The sequence below is a fragment of the Phascolarctos cinereus genome, unplaced genomic scaffold (assembly GCF_003287225.1).
Source record: "Phascolarctos cinereus isolate Bilbo 61053 unplaced genomic scaffold, phaCin_HiC Scaffold_1;HRSCAF=81, whole genome shotgun sequence".
NCBI lineage: Eukaryota > Metazoa > Chordata > Mammalia > Diprotodontia > Phascolarctidae > Phascolarctos > Phascolarctos cinereus.
Genome location: NW_027555514.1, coordinates 227,563,480 through 227,585,005, shown reverse-complemented (window position 1 = coordinate 227,585,005; position 21,526 = coordinate 227,563,480). Strand labels below are relative to the sequence as shown.

General features: G+C 39.6%; 1 protein-coding gene across 2 annotated transcripts in view; it reads left to right on the top strand.

The window, feature by feature from the left end:
* PPM1H (protein phosphatase, Mg2+/Mn2+ dependent 1H) overlaps nt 1-21,526 on the top strand; it is a 310,397-nt gene that overhangs the window by 151,808 nt on the left and 137,063 nt on the right. For both annotated transcript variants that reach the window (XM_020990179.2, XM_020990180.2), the window contains one exon: nt 6,063-6,175. In XM_020990179.2, coding sequence (XP_020845838.1) covers nt 6,063-6,175 — 113 coding nt within the window. The remainder of the gene's footprint in view (nt 1-6,062; nt 6,176-21,526) is intronic.

Sequence of the window (21,526 nt, the reverse complement as noted above, 5' to 3'; positions counted from 1 at the left end):
CACTCTTGTTCAAAATTGCTCCTTCTTACGACCTGAAAATAGTAGGAAAAGATGGTGGGGAGATGTATTATCTCTGGGAATTTCAAACTAAATTATAGCTGTTATAGGCAGAATGTTGGGGTTTTTTAATTTAGTGTGTTTATTTCGAATCTCTCTCCTTCCCCCACTACACACACACATACACACATATACACTTACTCACTCACTCACGTATATCCTCTGCTCTTTTCCCCTCCTCCCAACAAAAACGGAGCAAAACGAAACACTCAAAGCACAGTAAATTGCCTCTTCATTGATGTGTGTATAAACTCAGATTAAGCATAGTATTTGAGCAGAAGGGGCTTCCTTCCAACATGTGGGAAAAGTTACTTTAAGAGGTCTGCCTTTTCCCCAGGTGACTAGCTGAAATCAGTCATCCTTAGTATCCGGATAGCTCCTGTTAATGAATGGTGGTGATGTGTAGATTTTTGTTTTGTTGGCATAAATATTATATAATTATGTTTTGGGTGGTGGCTCAGATCATTTTCCTCAAAGCACAGAGCCGTGAAGAAGGTTTCTCTGTGATCTGATTTTTTTGCCATGAGATCTGTAAGCCCAAACTCACACATGATGTGCTTGTCTTTCTAGCTAAAGAAGGGAGGCTTGTCCCCTAAATTGCAAGACAGGGATTCTTAAACCTGGAGTCCAGTGGTTTTTTGTGGTTGTTTTTAAATAAGGGCAACAACCTCTGGCATAGTGGGTGGCTTAGCAAAAGGATATCTTTCACTTGGCAAATTTAAAACAGATCTCCAAATACATGTTAATTGGTCATTCATTAATTGGTATTGTACTGCAGAGAAATAGCCTCAGTAACTTCTCGAGGCCCTTTTCAGCCCTTAAGAATATGAAGATCCAAAATGTATTTAAAGAGTAGGAAGTAGGGAGGAAACAAATGTGCTATTTTGACTTCTAGAGAAAAAAGGCCCAGAGAAAAACAATTGTTTTTAGAATATCCTCTGCTTGGACCCAATTGTAGAATCTGTGGAACAGTATATTTTAATGTCAGTAGGTCTTTTATCTGGTTCCCTTTCTCCTTTAAGGGAAACTGGCATGAGACGTAGCTTGCAAAAATAAATATCCTTCAGTGCCTAGTCAATATCCCTAGGAGCTTATTTGCAATTAAAATGTGTGTGTGTGTGTATGTGAGAGAGAGAGAGAGAGAGAGAGAGAGAGAGAGAGAGAGAGAGAGAGAGAGAGAGAGAGAGAGAGAGAGTGTGATGGCAGTAATGAGTGAAGGTACGTATGCATTAGAAAAGTTATTTGAACAAAATGCAGAAAGGTACTGGTTATCATGCAAAGTTGGCATTTCTGAAAAGCCATTGCAAAAATGGGCATTCAGAAAAAAGTTAATAAAGGATGAAGGGTGATAATGAAAAGTTTTTTGAGGACTTTCTCTCTATTCTACCCCATACATAATAGCACATTGTCAACTGACAAAGCTAATAAATGGTAAATTTCCTACCAATTAAAAGTGAGAACTGCTATTCCCCAGTTAAATCTGAAGGTTGTAGGGTTGAGCATTGTGACTAGATTTCTAAAAACGGCTGAATAATAATATGACCGATCATTTTTGTTATGCAAACTAAGATGAATAAGACCTCCTGCCACAATGTCTACATTTGATTGTCTGGAAGGGTTCCAGAGAGATTTTTTTTTTTTAAATGGAGGGCAGTGTTTTGTAATTGACCTTGTGGGCTTGGGACAGAGGGGGGGAGTTTGGGGGAAAAGAGTAGGGAGAGGGAGAATATTGTTTCTTAAACCGTCAGCATTCAGATTCAAATCCTCATATTGTATGCAGAGGCATGAGTATTCAAAACATCTAGTGAATGCTGTCATTCATCCATACTATTAAGTATTTAACAAATATTGATCCTATTGGTAAAAAAAGAGGGTCAACACCTCGGGCAATATCACTTATTATAAAGCAAGAGAGAATTTACTAATAGTTACAGTAGTTACTACTTGTGAAATTTATATGATATTTTAAGGAAATACCCTTATTTCAAGTGCTACCATTTTAACTTTGAATTAGGTCATTTCAGTATAGGGGTATATTGATTGATCTTTTGTGAAACAAACTCCCCTAAGACAATATTTCTCATGTCTTTGTTTTGTTTTTAAACAACAATATGTTAGGGAAAGGTGGTATGTTATAGACCATTTGTTGAACGGTACAGATAATGTTTACACAGCATTTCCAAGTTTACACAAAGTTTCCTTATGTCACCGTTTCATTGCATCATTTAGTCCAATCTCCTTGTTTTACAGAGCTTAAGAAAACAAAGGCCCACATAGGTTGTGACTGGTCTAAGTTCATAAGGCTAGTTATAGCAGTGCCAGGGCTAGGTCTCCTGACTTTTGATCCCGAGGATTTTTCATCTGTCTTTTCTTTTTGTATCTAGAGTCTATTATATCCCTATTCCTATTTGTATCTGTCTTTTCTTTTTGTATAGTAAGCACTTAATAAAAAGCTTTTTCATTCATTTGTCTACGCGTCCTTGCCTTCACTAATGATGTCAAACTGAGTTGCCCGGTTGTGCGGTTGTGTGACAGAAATTACCTACACCAGCTTCAAACCTTTACCCCATCCAGTTGAAGATAAACTGGAATGAGCCTTGGGAAATTGTGAAGTCTTTAAAGTTTGTCTCTTCCCCCTCCTCTTTCTTTGTACAGTAGCTTCCCCTTCTCTCCCCCTCCCCTTTCCCATTCCCTTCCCTCTATTACTAGTACTCATTGTATCCCTAGGGGTAGCTGGGTAGCCAGGTGTAATGGGAGATCACTGGTCTAGGAGTCCTGGCTGTGTTTCTGAACTGGCTGTGTGACTTTGGGTGGGTCATGTCAGCTAACTTCTATGGATCCATGACCTCATTGAAGTGGGTAATCCTTCCTAAGGTACAGATCTGTAACCTATCAACCCATTGTCATTCTCCCTTCCCTTAAATCTCACCTCTCATAAATCATCCACATAGGAGCCACCCAGCATTCTGGGGGGCTTTCTCTAGAGCAGGTAATTATTAACTTTTGAGGGGGAGCATGGACCACCCTCTCATGCATTTTTGAATGCATAAAATAAAATGCATAAGATTTCAAATGAAACCAAATTACATTAAAATATAATTATTAATTGAAAGTTCTGAGAAACTCCAGGTTAAGAATCGTTGTTCAAATTGGTGTGGATACCAGTATGTTTCACATACTATTCTACTGTTATCTATTACTTTTTCTAAGTGCCTGGACCAGCTAGCTTCCTTTCTAGTCAAACATTTCGATCCATCAGTAAACATTTATTAAGCATTTACCATATAACTATATTACTATGCACTGTACTAAGTGTTGAAGATACGAAGAAAGGCAAAAGCAGGCCCTGTCCTCAAGGAGCTTGCATTTCTTAGATGTATACTATGTATATCATTCTTTAGTAATGTTCAGCATCCTGCTTACATAACCCTTATATACCTTCCAGATGCCATCTGGGTCACTTGTGGTTTTGATTTTGCAGAAATTGTGGTGCTTTACATACATTATCTCATTTGACCCTCATGATATCCCATAGATACTGTTAATATCCTATTTTTCAGTTGAGGAAATAGGCTTAGAGAGATTAAGTGATTTGTTCCTACCTGAAGTAGTGAACCTTAAAGTCTTCCCCTAACTATGGCCCCTGTTTCTCAGAGAAATCCAAGTCAAAGGATGGGGGATTTAGTCCTGGATGGTGCATCTTTATTTTATAGGTCTGTTGTAAGGAGTGGGGTCAAAGATTGCCATTTTCTCCTAGACTTATCCCTCTCTCCTGTCTCCCCTAACTTGAATCCTGTCTCTGTCTTCCCAAATTGTATAGAGTGTCCCAAAAGACTTAGTGCGATTTGAAGCTGTTCAATCTCTTTAAGCTATTCAGCTATTAAAGCTTAAAACTGCCACTAAGACTCTTGGGACACCTCATATCTTGAGTTTGGTGTTTTAGTTAGTATTTGGTGAAATTTTTGCTGTTTCCCACCCCCTTCCTTTATTATGTGGCATCATGGAATATAGCCTTCTCATTTTATCTGCCTTCAGTGATGAAGGTTCTGGTGATAAATTATCAGCAGAATTCATCCTCCTTCATTAGTAGAGATATTATTGAATTCTGTTGTGAATTCTCCTGGGGATTTGTTACCTTTCTCACTATTTGCTTTGGCGGTAGTGGGAAAAGAATAAGTAGGATCAGAGCCAGTGGGCATATATTAATTAGACTGTCAAGGGTTATGGGTGTTTTGTTTCTTGCTATATTAAATGCATTTAATTATTTTAGTGACTTCCATTCCACATGTGATTAGGCTTTGGGCTGGTCAGTATTAGACAGGTCTGGTCATTTGGCACCATCTTCATTCATATTGGTTCAGGTGGACTGCCTAGCCCTTAAAATGCCTATTCTCCTGGTAATGAGCTACGGGTCCATTTCTGTTGGCCCATTCACTTCTAGTTCTGTGCATCCCTACTTTTCCCTTTTCTACCTGTTACACTTTGTCCTTTGACTGGGATTTCCCCGCTTTGAGCCAGGATCATGTGAGGGGTAAGTAAATGTAAGGTGCTTTCTTTTTTTCAAATAAGTTTTATCAGTGCTGTTTGTTTTGACATCACACTGCATTTCCAGATATGACCCTACCAAGCCATATCTATCTGTCTGTCTGTCTGTCTATCTATCTATTTATCTGCCTGTCTGTCCATCCATCCATCCATCTATAGATAGATACAGATATATACACAAACATCCCTATTTGTAAAAAAAAAAAAATAAGACAGCTAAGCAAAACTGAGTATCTCAGTGACTATGCCTAAGAACACATATAGCATTTTGTAAGTATTATGATAGCTAACATTTACATAAGCACTTACTCTGTGCCGGGCACTGTGCTAAGCACTGTACACTCATCTCATGTGATTCTCACAACGACCTTAGGACGTAGGTTCTATTAGTATTGCCATTTTACACATGACAAAACTAGGGTGGTACATAAGACAGCGCACTGGGCCTGGAGTCCAGAAGACCTGAATTCAAATATGACTCAGACGCTTACTAGCTTTGCGTTCCTGGGCAAGTTGTTTAACTAACTCTGCCTGCATCTGTCAAATGGGGCTAATAATAGCATGTTTCCCAGGAATCCCAGTCAAACGACAAAGTATAAGAGGTAGAAAAGGGGAGAGTAGGGAGGCATACAACTAGAAGTGAATGGGCCAACAGAAATGCACCCATAGCTCATCACCAGGAGGTTAGGCATTTTAAGGGCTAGGCAGTCCATCTGAACTGATATGGAACATGACACAGGAATGACGATGGTGCCAAATGACTGGTTATTTGTAAAGTGCTTTGTAAACATTAAAGCTCTCTATAAAATTTAACTATCATTATTATTATTACTTGTAATAGTTCCTGTTTCTCTACTGATAGGCAGGAGGTAAATTTTCTTATCCCTCCCTGGAGCTAAGATTGACCCTTATACTTAATGTTCATTTTTTTTTTGTTAGAAAAGCACCAAAAAAGATTTTTCTTTTATTCCTTTGAAAGACATTCAGATATGCAACACTCTTGTTCATGCTTTGCATATTGAAATGTCCGTATTTGTGGAACTTTGCAAGCCATAAAGCACTCTATAAATGCTAGAAGTTCTTCTTCTTCTTCTTCTTCTTCTTCTTCTTCTTCTTCTTCTTCTCCTCCTCCTCCTCTCCTCCTCCTCCTCCTCCTCCTCTCCTCCTCCTCCTCCTCCTCCTCCTCTCTCTCCTCTCCTCCTCCTCCTCCTCCTCTCCTCCTCCTCTCTCCTCCTCCTCCTCCTCCTCCTCCTCCTCCTCCTCTCTCCTCCTCCTCCTCCTCCTCCTCCTCCTCCTCCTCCTCCTCCTCATTTGTCAAGTTCATCATAATTTTTTTAAAAAGACATTGAGTGAATTCGTGTATGAGTTGAGTACAGGGAGATCCCATGACGGCGAAGGTGAGTCTTCGGCTCTTGGAACGGTTTGACAGGACAAGCTGATGTGATCCTTTTCTTTTTCAGGACCTGCAGATCGAACGAGAGAGGAGCACATATAATATATCTGGAGGCTGTACGGCCCTTGTCGTTGTCTGCCTGTTGGGAAAGCTGTACGTGGCCAACGCTGGTGATAGCAGGTAAGCATATTGTTAGTTTTGTTCTTACCTAATCTTTGTGACTATTCATAATTTTAATGCTTAAAAAAAGACCTCACTGCTTAGTCGTTTTCTTATCTCTACACATGAGGATATTAAATTAAATAACCTCTAAGTTTCCTCCTAGCTCTATCAACCTATGAATAAATCTCCTCAAGGGCAGAGTTTATCTTTTTGCATTTCTTTGTATCCCTAGCACTTAGCATGATGCCTGGCATGTAGTAGGCACTTAATAAATATTGATTGACTGTGTTGATTTTATGCTTATTCTTCATATCCTTGTATATATATGTGTGTGTGTGTGTGTGTGTGTGTGTGTATGTATGTTCTCTTCTGATGGTGTATAAGCTTTTTGAGGGCAGGGATTTTTCTATATTTGTCTTTACAGGTGCTTAATAAATGCTGTTTGATTGTCGATTGACTAGGACAAGCTTTGCAGTCAGCTTTTCTCTCAGTTTGTTATGCCTGAGATAGAATCAACTGAAACAATAGTCTTCACATGTGCAGGGCTCTTGGTCACAGGTTAAGTGTGACAGGAGGCATCTGCCAGACAGAAGCTTTTCCAGATGATTTTTTTTTAATGCTATATGGGGGTAAACCTTGTTATCCTCATTGAGGACAAAAGACCACGTCCATAAGCTCCCCAGACTATTCCCCTTCCTTTCTGTCTATGTCCTTGCTAGTTTTTCTCACCCCCAATCTACAGCAGAACATATTGCTGCTGGGGCACCTGGGTTGGGCAGTGGGTAGAGCACCAGGCCTGGAGTCAGAAAGACCGTTTAAATCTGGCCTCGGACACTTTACTGGCTGTGTGACCTTGGGCAAGTCACTTAACCCCTGGTTGCTTCAGTATCTTCATCTGTAAAATGGGGATAATAACACCTGCCCCCCAAAGTTGTGAGTATTGAATGAGATAATAATCATGAAGTGCTTAGCATGGTTCCTGGCACATAATTATCACTATCGAAATGTTAGCTATTATTAACTGTTGTTATTACTACTACTCACAAAGCCCTTTGGAGAGTGTGAATCATTTATACAAACAGATCTTGGCACACAAATGAGAGTAGAATTTCATTTATCAAAGGAGATATTTGTAAAGCACTTAGCTCAGGGCCTAGCACATGGTAGACACTTAATAAATGTTTGCTCCCTCTCCCCCTTCCCCTTATTTAAGTGTTAACGAGGGAAGTAGGCATTCTGTGTGATGTGTGCATTTAAAGGTAAATAATGCTTACCACTTGAAGTGATGAAACGTGTTTGTTTTAACCATTTTTGGTTTATGTCCTTCTAAAATGTATTATATATTCAGGAGCTTCTTTCCTAAACATATCAAATGCAATTCCAAACTTTTGTGGGTGACTCAGGCCCATCTTTAGGATCAGGGCCTTTTGAGATTGGTGAGGCTGTTTGTCACGGCAGCTGTTCTTGGAAGTGATTGGTTAGTTTTCTTCTCCGTTCTCCTGTCAGTGCATTATTATTCTCTGCATTATTTGGGATGCTGTTTCCCCTAGTCCCTATCTACCAGCATCATGTCTGCTGCTACCATATAACCCTGCGAGTTGTAAACAGGCAGTCGATCGAAACTTCATGAAACTTAACGTGAAAAACTAGGTTTATTATGAGAGAAATGAACATGCATGTGGAGCCCTGAGCAAGTGCAAAGCATTCACAATCCAGACAGAAGCTTGTATATTTATGACAGTACAAGGGAAAGAGGAGGAAACAGAAGTCTCCTCCTAAATGGGAGTGGCATGGGAGGAGGAAAGGTGCAGTAAATGTGGGAGGGGGAGAAGCAAGGTGATGGCCAGAGCAGCTTCTTGGGAACTGCTAGAATCTAGTAGTTTTATGGAACAAATCCTTTTATTAAGGGGATTTGTTCTGTGAAGTTTGGATTCAGTCAAAGGGCTGTACTTGAGGACCTAGAGGGCCACAGGTGGCTACAGGTTTCCTACCCCTGGGCTAGACCATAAAGATAGGATCGTATGCTTCTCTCCAAGGGTCCCAGCTGCCCAAGTGGCTTCTCAGTCCGTGCAGACTGACTGGAGCTTGTCTTGACTCCGAAGGACACACAGGGAGTCCAGCTTGGGGTGTGAATGACAAATTTTGACAGCTAGGGGTGACCGGTGGAGAGCTTCATCCTTGACACGTTCAGGGACTCCTGCACACTCTGGGTTCGGTGTTTTTGGAAAATATGGCAGCTCAAGAAGACAGATTAAGTTGGATTCAGGGCAACAGAGATATGACTCATACAGGGCAAACCAGCTCACCATGACATTCCATTCAAGCCTGTGGTAGCTGGCTTGGTCCTGAAAGCTGTATTCTTTATTACATTCCATTTGCATTTTCTTTTTAAGTACATGTAGTAGTCAAAACTGTCCTGTTTGTGTTTCCTTCTGGCATTTTATTTTATTCTGTGCCTTTAAAGAAAATGTTTCAGTGACTCTTCTTCCTTCCCTCCTTCCCTCTCTTCCTTCCTTCCTTCTTCCCTCCTTCCTTCTTTCTTTTCTTCCTTTCTTTCTTATGACCTACTAGCCTTTTCTCCTACCTGCTTCCCTTAAAAAATAAAAGGAAAGAAAAACAAAACCCTGATAACAATATGCATAGTCAAGCAAAACAGATCCTCACATTGGCTGTGTTGGGAAATGTATGTCTCATTCTGGTCCTTTACCACTCTGTGGGAAGGTGAGTAGCACATTTCATCATTGGTCCTCTGGAATAACCCTTGGCTATTGCACTGATTGAAATTCATAGGTCTTTGAAAATTGTTTTTCTTTAAAATGTTGCTGTTTAAATAATTCTCCTAATTCTGTTCTCTTTGTTCTGTATCAGTTCATATAAGTCTTCCCAAGTTTCTCTGAATCCAACATTTCCTGCTGCGTAAAATTCTACTGCATTCATATAGCACCGTTTGTTCATCTGTTACCCATTTGGTTGGGTACTTCTTAATCCGTGTACAGTTAATTAGAAACAGCACAGATAGTGAATTTGGCCTCTGAGCCAGTGAGAACTGGGTTCAAATTCTGCCTCTGACCAACTTCATACTGGCTGTGTGACCTATCATGTAAGAATATTACTATTACTGTATTTCAGTACAATTGTTTTCCTTTGTAATCTAGTGTATTTTATTTTATGTATTTAAAATCATTAAACTAAGAAAGGCTCATTCTGGCTTCCACGGACTACTGAGGAGTCTGTGACATTAAAAAAAGGTTAAGAAGCCCCAATTTAGAATTTAAATACATCCCCATCTTATTGTCAGATGAGGATCTTTTGAGGTGAGTATGCTTTTTCCCTGTTTTGCCAATGAGGGAACCACAGGTCAGAGAGATTTAAGTGGTTCGCTGATGGTCACAGAACTAGTAGGTGTCTTGGGTAGGGGGGGAGGTCTCTCCTGACTTCAAGTTGATATTATTCTTTATGCACTCATGAGGGTGTACTCTTTGTATACTTCTCACTTCCTTAAACCTAGGGACTTAACTTAATTTTCTATATGTATCCCCAGCACTTAGCACAATTCCTGGTACATAGTTAAGTGCTTAATGAATTAACACATTGATTCATTCATTCACCACCATACCTCTTGAGGGCTAGCTCCCCTTAGTCTATTTATGATTTGGAGACAGGGATTGTGAGAAGATTAAAATCGATCCTGTATTATTTTCTTATCAATCTTCTTTACAAGTAATTGATTTTGTCCTGTTCACTACTTGTGTCCTGTAACTGCTTAAATCATGGTTCTTTGTCTCTGAACATAGTTCGAGATCAGCTGGACTGTAATGGTTAAATTTAAAAATCCAGCTCCCCTGCTCAAGGAATTTAACTGACCTTGGAGAATGTGTGTGAACAGAAAGGGAGTTTGGGCTTGGTTTCTTTACTCCAACAAGCTTCATCCTTCAAGGATGTCTGGTTTGCTGTCCAAAAGTCTGGGCTGCTGTCTTGCCCCTGCACTCAGAACTGTGAGCACTTCTTAGTCTCATGAGAGAAGAAAGACGGGTCATTGCTAGCGCACATTATTAAAATTCCAACCAATCATGTTGTTCCCTGACCCTCAGCTCTGTCGTCTGCCCTGCTCTGTTCTTTGTTCTGTACTCCCCAAAACCTTCAAAAGGGGAATTGTCTTTTTGCTTGGAGTCTTTGACTTTCATGGAGCCAAGCTGTTGACACATTTATTGACAGGTAGCATGCCCTTGCTAATCAATGTTATCTTGCCGAGAGTTCTGCCTCAGTTTCTCCTTTTGTTAAAATCTCAAATGCAACAATGGCTAGTGCCACATACATGCAGATTAGAATCACTATCAATAATATAGTCAAAACTCAAACTGAGGATCATAATATAACAAGTCCTTGGGGGGTAAATGGGCTCATCAAGGAAGGATAAGGAATTGTCTGAAATGTTCATGAGCTCAGGTACAAGTTCTTTGTGGATTTTTGGCCAGATTAAAAAGCAGCCAGAGCCAATGTGTAGGCATGTAGGTTTGGATCACAAGGAGAATGCAATTAACTTAGCCATTAACTCTGTTGTTAACAGTAGTTGGTGGCTTAAAGTTATAAAAACTTTTGCTGAAATTAGAGGTGTTGAAATACAAAAATACCCAGGAAAGGTAAGTGCGTTGATTTAAGCATACTTGTAGAAATTTGTACACATTGTCACTTACTGACAGGCACTAATGAAGGCAAGAGAGCTTAAAATTCAAACAAATGATTTGAGTTGGCAGTAGATGTGTGAACGGAGCCCTAATTAAACTAATGTACCATTTGTCCTTCTCTGTTGCCAGATAACTAGCTGCTATATGTTACATGTTGGCAGTTTTACCAAGTCAGAGAAGTTATTATTGTAGGCTTGGAGTGAGTCTGTATGATCATTCCAATCAAATCCAAGCTTAGATTGTAAGCTGTTGGTGGGCAGGAACTCTTTCTTTCCTTATATAATTTGTTACATTGTCAAGTAACTGACCTATTGCTGTAAAGCTAAGTATTTGGGGCGTTTTCTTCAAGAGTGGAATGAATATGTACTGATCTATTATTCCTACTCTGGTCCCCCTCACAATCAATAGCAGTCATTTATAAGACGCTTATGGAGGGGCTAGGAGCAAAATGGAACATCACTAAGTTGGCTGTCCCATGTGGCATTCTGGCCTCTAGACTTGGCACCTTGTTTAATCAGCTAAGCCAGCCAGTTAAAGACAGTCTCCTAATGTTGGACCTTCCAGACACTGTCTATTCGCTTACAGGAAATTATTCATCTACTGAACCCTTCAGAATGACCCAGCAGGAAAAAACTAGCCTTTCTCGTGAGACAATCACATGTCTTTAACTACTTAAGGCATAACCAGACCCTTCTCAATTTCTAGACTGGTTCATCTTAACCATTCCTAGAACAAGAGTTCTTTTTTAAATTTTATTTATTTATTTGTTTATTTTTAGTTTTTAACATTTGCTTCCATAAGCTTTTGAGTTGTAAATTTTCTCCCCTTCCTCTCCTCTTCCCTCCCTAAGACAGTGTGCAGTCTGATATAGCCTCTTCATATATTTTCCTATTAAACATTTTCACATTAGTCATGTTGTAAAGAAGAATTAGAACCATTAGGAGGAACCACGAGAAAGAAGAAACAAAACAAAACAAAACAGAAGGGAAAAAAGAGCAAATAGTATGCTTCAATCTGCATTATGACTCCATAGTTCTTTCCCTGGATGTGGATAACATTTTCCATCATGAGTCTTTTGGAGATGTCTCAGATCCTTGCATTGCTGAGAAGGGCTGAGTGTGTCAAAGCTAGTCATCACACAGTGTGGCTGTTACTATGTACAATGTTTTCCTGGTTCTGCTCACTTCACTCAGCATCAGTCCATACAAGTCTTTCCAGATTTTTCTGAAGTCCACCTGCTCACCATTTCTTATAGCACAATAGTATTCCATTACATTCATATATCACAACTTGTTCAGCCATTCCCCAGTTGATGGGCATCCACTAAATTTCCAATTCTTTGCCACCATAGAAAGAGCTGCTATAAATATTTTTGTGCATGTGGATCCTTTTTCCCATTTTTGATCTCTTTGAGATATAGCTATAAAAGTGGTATTTGGGTCATAGGGTATACACAATTTAACAAGAGTTCTTAACCTGTGGCCTGAGACCTTTTCGTTATTGTTGTTTTTATAAGTCCTTCGATATAAATGGTAATTACCTGGAAATTTGTAATGCTATGTATTTTATTTTATGCATTTAGAAATATTATTTTGAGAATGGGTCCATGGGCTTCCTCAGATTGCTGAAGGATGCAAAATGGGTTAAGAACCCCTGTCTTAGAAGATTCCTAAGGGATCAGTAGTAAAAAAAAAAAAAAAGCAGTTAGAAGGTTTGTTATAACATTTAAATGAGAAAATGTGCAAGTAACCTCTCTTGTACTTTGGGAATGGCAGGATAATTTCTGTGTTCTGGATGACAGCACTTTTAGTTTACTTAATTTTTTAAAGAAAAATTTGGTGCAGGACAGTCTTTATTTCACTCCACCAAAAACTCAAATGATACAAAGGACTGACAAGGGCTTATAAACAGATAGAATGAATGTATAAAGTACTTTAAACAGGTCATCTTTGAAGAAACTGAATTTGAGGGTGCCAGTAGGGCAGCCTGCCAACATATCAGTGACTCTCTTGCTCCCTTGTAGGATCCTACCCAGTCCCTCCAAGACTCATAGTGACCCTGTGGTTTGGACTTCCATCATGCCTGCAATGACGAATAACTCATTGTAATAATGGTGGGGGGGGATAGGTGGGTGGTAAGGTTTAAACTCTTGCACCCCCATGTTTCTAGATGCATAGGCCTCATAGGCAATCGTTAACTTTCTCTAAGAGGCATATTGCTCAGGAAATCCCCCCTTTTTTAGAAAGGGGGGGTGGGTGGGCATCTAAAGGCCAGATTCCCAAACTCTAGAATGAGGTAATTCTCTCTTTTTCTCTAGTCTTTCTATCTAACCTGACTCGTGATTTTTTCCCCCATCAGTGAACGTGTTATTGATTTCCTTGCCCTCTCCTATGGACCTTACCTCCAACCTTACTCTCTCTTCCCTATCACTAATCTAAGCTCGGATTCTTAGCACTTGGAGGTCTTTTCAGATAATAGAGAAGGAAGAGTATATTGATATAGGAGCTTTATAATCCCCAGGGAGAAAGGGAGAGAGGCAGTAATAGTAGTGTAATATAATGGTGTTATCCTCAAAAGAGGGTGGGGGATCATTTTTGGCATGGCACTTGGCTGTCTCTCCCATAGTTTGGAATGCCTTCCCCAATATCTGCCAGCTGAGATCTTATGCATGAAACAGGAGAATTTAAATAAATATGGAAGACCTACATAAAGTAATTCAGATAAAGAAAATAGGTTCAAAAGGTATGCCTGAAACAGGAGAACTCAAATAAATATGGAAGACCTACATAAAGTAATTCAGATAAAGAAAATAGATTCAAAAGGACAATAAACTGAAAAGTCATGTGAATGAAGACGGCGTTGATTGGAGACAATACTCAAGGTGAATAAGGCCTAGTTCAAATGGTTCCTCCTTCATGAAGCCTTCCCTTCAATTCTGTAATCCAAACATACTGGCCTTTTTTGTTCTTCTTCACCTGAGACACTCCCATCTGCCGTCTTTGTGCCTTTGTATTGGCTGTCTCCCCGGCCTGGAATGCCCTCCTTTCTCACTTTCACCTCCACGAGTTTCTGACTTCCAGCAAGACTCTGTTATGAAGGAGCCCTTTCCTGGTCTTTCCTCTCCTAACCACTCACACCCCTTCCCAGTCCTCCATCCCCCAGATGCTGGTGCCTTCTCCTCTAAGATTACCTTATATCTATATTGTATGTACCTGATAAACAGATAGAGATCTCTCTTTCTCCCCTGTTAGAGTATATATTCTGTATCTTCCCCAGTAGAATATGACCTCTGTGAGTTCAGAAGCCATTTCTGTTCTGTGTGTGTGTGTGTGTGTGTGCGTGTGCACATGCACACATCTGGCACTTAGCACAGGCCTAGTATATAGTAAGCACTTAATAAATGTTCATTGGTTGATTTATTGCTTTCCTTTATCTCAAAAGCAAGGATGAATTATACCTCTTTGAGGACATTCTAATTTTCTGATCCAGTAAAATAGTGAGGCATTTTTAAAAACGTTTCCAACCCAAGAAATTGTTTATGATGGATTTTGGATTTCCATGTACAATCGCCTAATGTTAGACCTTCCAGAGACTGTTAGTTTATAGGAAATTGTACATCTATCAAACCCTTCACAGAATGATCCTGCAGGAAAAGACCGGCCTTTCCAATGAGCTTATAATTTGACAGTGGCCTTCCTCTGAGTTCAAAATGCTTGATGTGCTTTCACTGACCAAATTAAATTTAAGGTTAACACACACACTCTCTTTGCGAGGTGGATATAAAATGTGGAACAGGGAGGGGGTCAAAATAAAACACCATTTAAAAAAGCTTGGGGCTCGAAGCCCCCCCCCTTCTCTCTCTTCTCTCTCTGTCTTTCTTTATATCTTAGATCCCATATTTTTTAACCATATCTAAGGACTCAGAGGGAAGAGGATGTAGATACTCAATCACGTATTTCTTTAATGTCTGCTAAATGCTCTATGAGGTACAACAGCTGTGGGAGGGACAAAGGAATGATGAGGAGTAGATTTTGACCCCAACAATGTAGGAAATTGGTATAATGTGAGATGTCAAGACAAAAAAATAAATCCAAAGGAAGATAAGTGTCAGTAACATCATAATAAATGTCATCTATGGCTATCTAGCAATGGATAGAAGGATGTAAATGCCAGATAATAGGCAGGAAGGCAGTAGCCAAAGGCATTTTTCTAGTGCTTTTCGACCCAAATCCAGCTCTTTAAAAAGAGCTTCCTCAAAGGGGTGAGACTTTGTGCTTGATTAGATTGAAAAGGAAAAATGTACTTTAGGATGGCACCTGAAGGGGGAGTGTCTTTTATTCAGAGTGGGAGAGAGCAAACTCAATACATGAGAGATGAACAAAAATATATCCAGTTATCCCTGCCACATCGCGACTTTCCCCCATCGCAGTTGAATATATCATGGGTCAGCATAAGAAATGAAATGGGAATTTGGGGGGAATTTTGTGGAAGCTTCAGAGGACACGTGAAGGCCAGCAGACAACACAGAAAAAGTTTAGAAACTCAGAAATGCATAAAATATATGTATAGTACTGTATACATCAACATATTTTATCTTTTAATACCAGGAGACTTCTTTGGTATGAAGGGAGAGCCGAAAAATGTTATGTGGATTTTCCAAATTGCAGGGGGAGCCATGTCCCTAACCCCTGTGACGTGGAAGGGATAATTGTATTTCCTGGCTCTAAATCTATGTCATTGCTTCACATCCTAGGGGCCTTGAAGCTATTTTTGCAGGGGTCTACAGATCCATACACACACACACACACACACACACACACACACACACACACACACACACACACATTCAGACTCCATTGTTCTTTCTCTGGAACATACGTAAATGGGGGGGGTGTACACACACACACACACACATAAATCATTTTGATCATCATTTGGTGCCAATCTAATATGTAGTATGACTCAGTATAATAAACAGGCAAATATACATCTGCAGTTTCCACAGTGTCTCACACATCTAGTACTATTTTTACAACATAGATAGAGTCAGCATAATGGAGTAGATAAGATAGCCAACCCGGAATGAGGAAAACCTAGGTTCAAATCCTCCTGGCTGTGTAACCCAGGGCAAGCCAGTTTCATGCTCAGTGCCCCCAGATAAGGGAAAGCTAGGTGGCACAGTGGATAGAGCGCTCAGCCTGGAATCAAGACCCAAGTTCAAATCCAGCCTCACATACTTCCTAGCTGAATGATCTTGGGCAAGTCACTTCACCCTGTTTCCCTCAGTTTCTTTAACTATAAAATGAGCTGGAAAAGGAAATGAGAAACCACTCTAGTATCTTTGCCAAGAAAATCTCAAATGGGAGTCATGAAGAGTCAGACACACCTGAAAGGACTGAACAACAAAATTGATCACATACTAGCTGTATGATCCTAGGCAAGTCACTTAACCCTGTTTGCATCAGTTTCATCATCTGTTAAAGGAGTTGGAGAAGGAAATGGCCAACTACTCCAGTATCTTTGCCAAGAAAACCCCAAATGGGGATCATGAAGAGTTGGAAACTAACAACAGCAACACCCCCCCCCAATAATTCTCTTAAAACCATAGTTATAGAGTAGACGTGCATTGGCATGCTTTAGTAGAAGGAGTTTCCATATAGAGAGTTTCCACATACCAATGAAATCACAGGCCAGGTTAAAAAAAAAAAGATGCTGTTAATGATTAATAAAATAAAAATTGAATTAAAATGTTACTGAATTCATAGCAACTTTTTGTAATCATGTATTTCTTCATCTCACCTATGCATACTTCTAAGTAATAAGTAATTTAATCTTTCAGCAGTACAAAAAAAAAGATTCAGCTCCACAAGCATTTATTATGTGCAAGCCTAAGCTGTGATAGGACCTGCTATTCTGGATTGCTTTCTAACCAAAAAGAACTGGTTGCTGAAGTAATAGTGCTTTAAGATTTTGTAAAGTGCTTTACAAATATTATCACACTTGATCCTTACGACAGCCTTGTAAGGGATATGCTATTCTCCCCATTTCACAGATGAGAAAACTGGTAGAGAATGATTGAGTTGCCAGAGGTCACGAAGCATCTGAAGCCCAGTTTGAACTCAGTCTTCCTGACTCCAGTTTCAGTGCTCTATCCAGTGCTCCATTTTTAAGTAGAAATTAAATTTGTGGAGCAAGTAACCACAGTATCGTAAGGATAAATGAGGAAGAGGAGGAGAGCTTGAGTCAATAAACTCACTTGGATTCCAGGATTTGGGAGAATAGATTTCAAAGAATTTAGAGAAAAGATGAGTAGGATCTTATGGCCCAAGATTCTGTGAAGGAAATCAGCCCAAGAGAGATGAGATATGCAGAAGAAGAATATACTGGTAATACAAACCTAAATGCTCTTAATTTGGAAGTAAAGGCAGGGGAGGGTCTTTTGAATAATGTAACTTCATAGGGAACTCATTGACCAAAGCAGATTTTTTAGAGGCAAGTAGAAAAGATAGATGCAAGAGGTTATAATTTCATGACTGCAAAAGCTTGGCATGATCTTGTAAGAAGAATGTCAAGTAGGCTAAAGAGCCAAACAAACTCATTGCTTATATTGAATGCTAAGGATGTCAAAAGTGTTGTTTTGTAGTATTTTTAAAGTTATGTTGGGGGCAAGAGAAATATCATGGAAGAGATAGGACTTTTGCCTGAAGTGTCTTCATTCCTTCAATCTTATTGAGTCCCTATCTTCCTTCTTAATTCTCCTCACTGGTTGTGTGGGGTGTTCCTGGAGGTCTAGCACCTCTGATGTGAGGACTTGCTGAGTCCTTTTCAGAGTTGCTCATCCACCTTTGGTGTCCCCTTTTCACACAACTCGAGCTGTGGCATGCTCAGCAGCCACACCTCAGTAAACCGTCTTGGCAAAGGGGCTAAACCAGGTTGAGGGTGACTGAAAGGTGTCAGATCCATTGGTGAGCTACGGAATAAGTGGATGAGGATGATTTGTTCCAATGGCCATGAGGGCAGCTGAAGCAGGTGCTGTGGAGCAATTAGCATTTGGTCAGGCTTAGGAGATGCCAAGGTCATCCGCTGCATCCCAGATCATTGACAGTCGTCTTGGCTTTTCTCCTGCCACTGGACTTGGATGCCTCAGGAAGAGAGAATGAGACTTAGGACATTGAACAACTCATTGGTCATTGGTCCTCTTCAAAAGCAAAGGAAGAATGATGACAGTTACACTGAGTATTTTGAGTAAAGACTTAAAAGGGCCCAAATGAACCTAGAATTCTAAATCTGGAATCAAACATAACAGAAGGCAAGAATTAAATTAGGTTTTCTAATGTAAAAAACAAATGTTTTTTTAAAGTACATAATATCTTGTGTATAACAGCACAAAACTCCAGACCATTTCCCAAGGTAGGGGGGGAAAAAAACCTTGTAAGATGGGGGGAAAAAAAGGTTTAACTTCTATACGTCTTGGAAATAAATCTAGAGCTCCAGGTGACATATATTTTAAGAAAACTTTAATGGAAATTCATTATAGGAAGTTCTACCTCAAGTAGCAAAATGTTTTTCTGAATTTAGTCAACTCTTAACGTACATATATCACCAAAAGCTAACAATCAATTCAGAGCAGAATATTAGCTTTAATATACACTTCAAGTAAGCCATTTTACCCTCCTAGAAGTTAGCTTTGTTGAATCCTGGCTCAAGCCTTTCCTGATTCCTCCCTTATGGGGGGAGGAATCAAACTACCTTGTAACATCGTATTTACTCTCTTAATATTTGTTTCAAATGTATTTATATGTATACTTATCGTCTCTTCTGTTAGAATATAATCTTCTGATGGGATGAGATTATTTTATTCATAAGAAGCTAGGTGTCATAGTAGATAGAATACTGGGCCCAGAGTCAGGAAGATATGAGTTCAAATCCAGCCTCAGAAACTTAATAGCTGTGTGACCCTGGGCAAGTCATTTAACCTCTACTTGCCATAGTTAAGAACTGTAAAATGGGAATAATGGTAGCACCTACCTCCCTAGGATGTCGTAAGGATCAAATGAGATCATTGTAAAGCGAAGCTTTTCAAACCTTAAAGTGCTATATAAATGCTAGCTATTACAGAATTAATTCAGTTGCTGTGATTCCAGGAAGGGAAGAAGAGCTGAATCAGTACCGGGCCGTTATTACTATTTGAAAAATGCATTTCAAAATACAACCCCTGGTTCCCATATGAAGAAGAGCAAACATATACAGTGATAGATAAAGCCAGTTAAATGGTACTACAAAAGTCATGCGCCTTTTAAGACTTGAATAAAAAATTCACATGATTGGCCTATAGAAGATAGCAAACAGACACGGTCATTTTTCGATTATGTCCTGCTCTTCGTGACCCCATTTGGCATTTTCTCAGCAAAGATATTGGAATGGTTTGCCATTTCCTTTTCCAGCTCATTTGACAGATGAGGAAACTGAGGCAAACAGGGTCAGGTGACTTGCCCAGGGTCACACAGCTAGTAAGTGTCTGAGGCCAGATTTAAACTTGGGAAGGGAGTCTTCCCAACGCCCAGGACCAGCACTGTATCTACTGCACCACCTGGCTGACCATATTGGTTAATTAGCCAGAAGGATATTTCATTTCTGAGCTTGTGAGTGGTTTATTTTAGTCTGTCATTTTTCTTCTCTTTGGTGGTGATGGAAGTGATAAGTTTAACGTCAGAATTGCTTTTTAAAAAAAATCCCTTCCTCTGCCATTTTAATTTTTATTGTCATCATTGGTTGTAGAAGATTTTGTGACCAAATGCAGCCTAGATTGGCCATGACAGTTAATAATTAAGGACAACAGCAATATTGTGACTCTCTCATCACTGAGACGCACAGTTAGAATAATGAGGAGTAGGGCATATCAGCAATACACCTAAGTCTGTATTTTTAGAATGCTTTTCAGGAAATACCGCATCCATTTGATGTTAATGAAGAAAATGGTTATTTGCTAGGTGGCTTACAACCAAAATAAGCCATCAGTGCTCCCTGCTGTTAAAGTTCAAGTATGTGGATCGTATTTACAGTCTGAAAACTAAAGACCTGTTCTTGCTTAGGCCTGTCTTGCATCTTGCTAGTATATTCTGAAGACCTGGATTCTAGGCCTGGCTCTGCCTGTTACTGTCCTTCAACAAGTCATTTCAGTTCTTTAAGTGTTATTTTCTTCTTCTCTAAAGTGGAAGTCATAATACCTGCTCTGTCAACCTTGCAGGCTTGGCAAGTCAGCAAGCATTTATTAAGCACCTATTGTATATCAGGCACTGTGCTAAATGCTGCAGCAATACAAATAAAGGCCAAAATGGCCCTTGCCCTCAAGGAGCTCACATTCTAGTGGGGGAAGGGCACCATGCAAACAAACATGTACCAACAAGATAAATTGGATAATGTATGAAGATAATCTCAGAGGGAAGACTCTAGCATTTAGAGGGAGGTGGAATGGGGATGGGGAAAGGCTTCTTGAAGAAATTGGAGTTGTATCCCATGAAGTGTATATGAAAACCTTTTGAAAACTGAAGATTTTGGAAGAGAAAGGTGACCATGGTATTACTGCCTCTGACATCAGTTTCAAAGCAATAGCATTATCAGTGAAACATCTCAAAGTAGCCTAAGTGTCATAGATCTATGATAGATCTTCAGTTATAGTTTTTTGATGAAAAGTAGAGACATTGCAGCAAAGTAGGTTTGGTCTGGGCCCAGAGGAACTAGGCTGGGAGTCAGGAAGCTATAAGTTCAAATCCTACCTCATACATGCATGTGTATGAGAGAGAGAGAGAGAGAGAATGAGTGAAAAGGACCCATGTGTACAAAAATATTCATAGCAGCTCTTTTTCTGGTGGCAAAGAATTGGAAATTGAGGGGATTCCCATCAGTTAAGGAATGACTAACAAGTTGTAGTATATGAATGTAATGGAATACTACCGTGCTATAAGAAATAATGAATGGGCAAACTTCAAAAAAACACTAGAAAGACTTACATAAACTGATGCAGAGTGAAATGAGCAGAACCAGGAGGACATTGTACACAGTAACAGCCACATTGTGTGATGACTGACTTTGATAGACTTGGCTCTTCGCAGCAGTGCAGGGATCTAAGACAACTCCAAAAGACTCACGATGGAAATTGCTATCCACATCCAGGGAAAGAACGATGGAGTCTGAATGCAGATGGAAGCACACTGTTGGCTCTCCTTTTGTTTTATTGCTTCATTCTTGTTGTTCCTCCCATTAGTTCTAGTTGTTCTTTACATCATGACTAATGGGAAAATATGCTTAATATGAAGGTATAAGTAGAACCTATATCAGATGGCATGCCATTGGGATGGGGGGGAGGAATAGGGGAGGAATTTAAAACTCAAAATCTTATGGAAGTGAATGTTGAAAACTAAAATAAGTATTTTTTTTTTTAAAGTGAGTGAGTGGAGTCCCAGGTCTGAGCCATGCAAATATGTTCTAATAATAATGAATTGCATTTAATTCTTCCTTATTATGAAGAACACTTTGCATGTATTATTCCATTTGAGACCTACAACAACCCTCTGAGATAGTATACAGTAGGTATTCTTCCACTTTTTATAGATAGGCAAACTGTGGCTCAGAGAGGTTAAACAGTTTACCCATCATCACATAGCAAGTATGTCTCAGAAGCTTT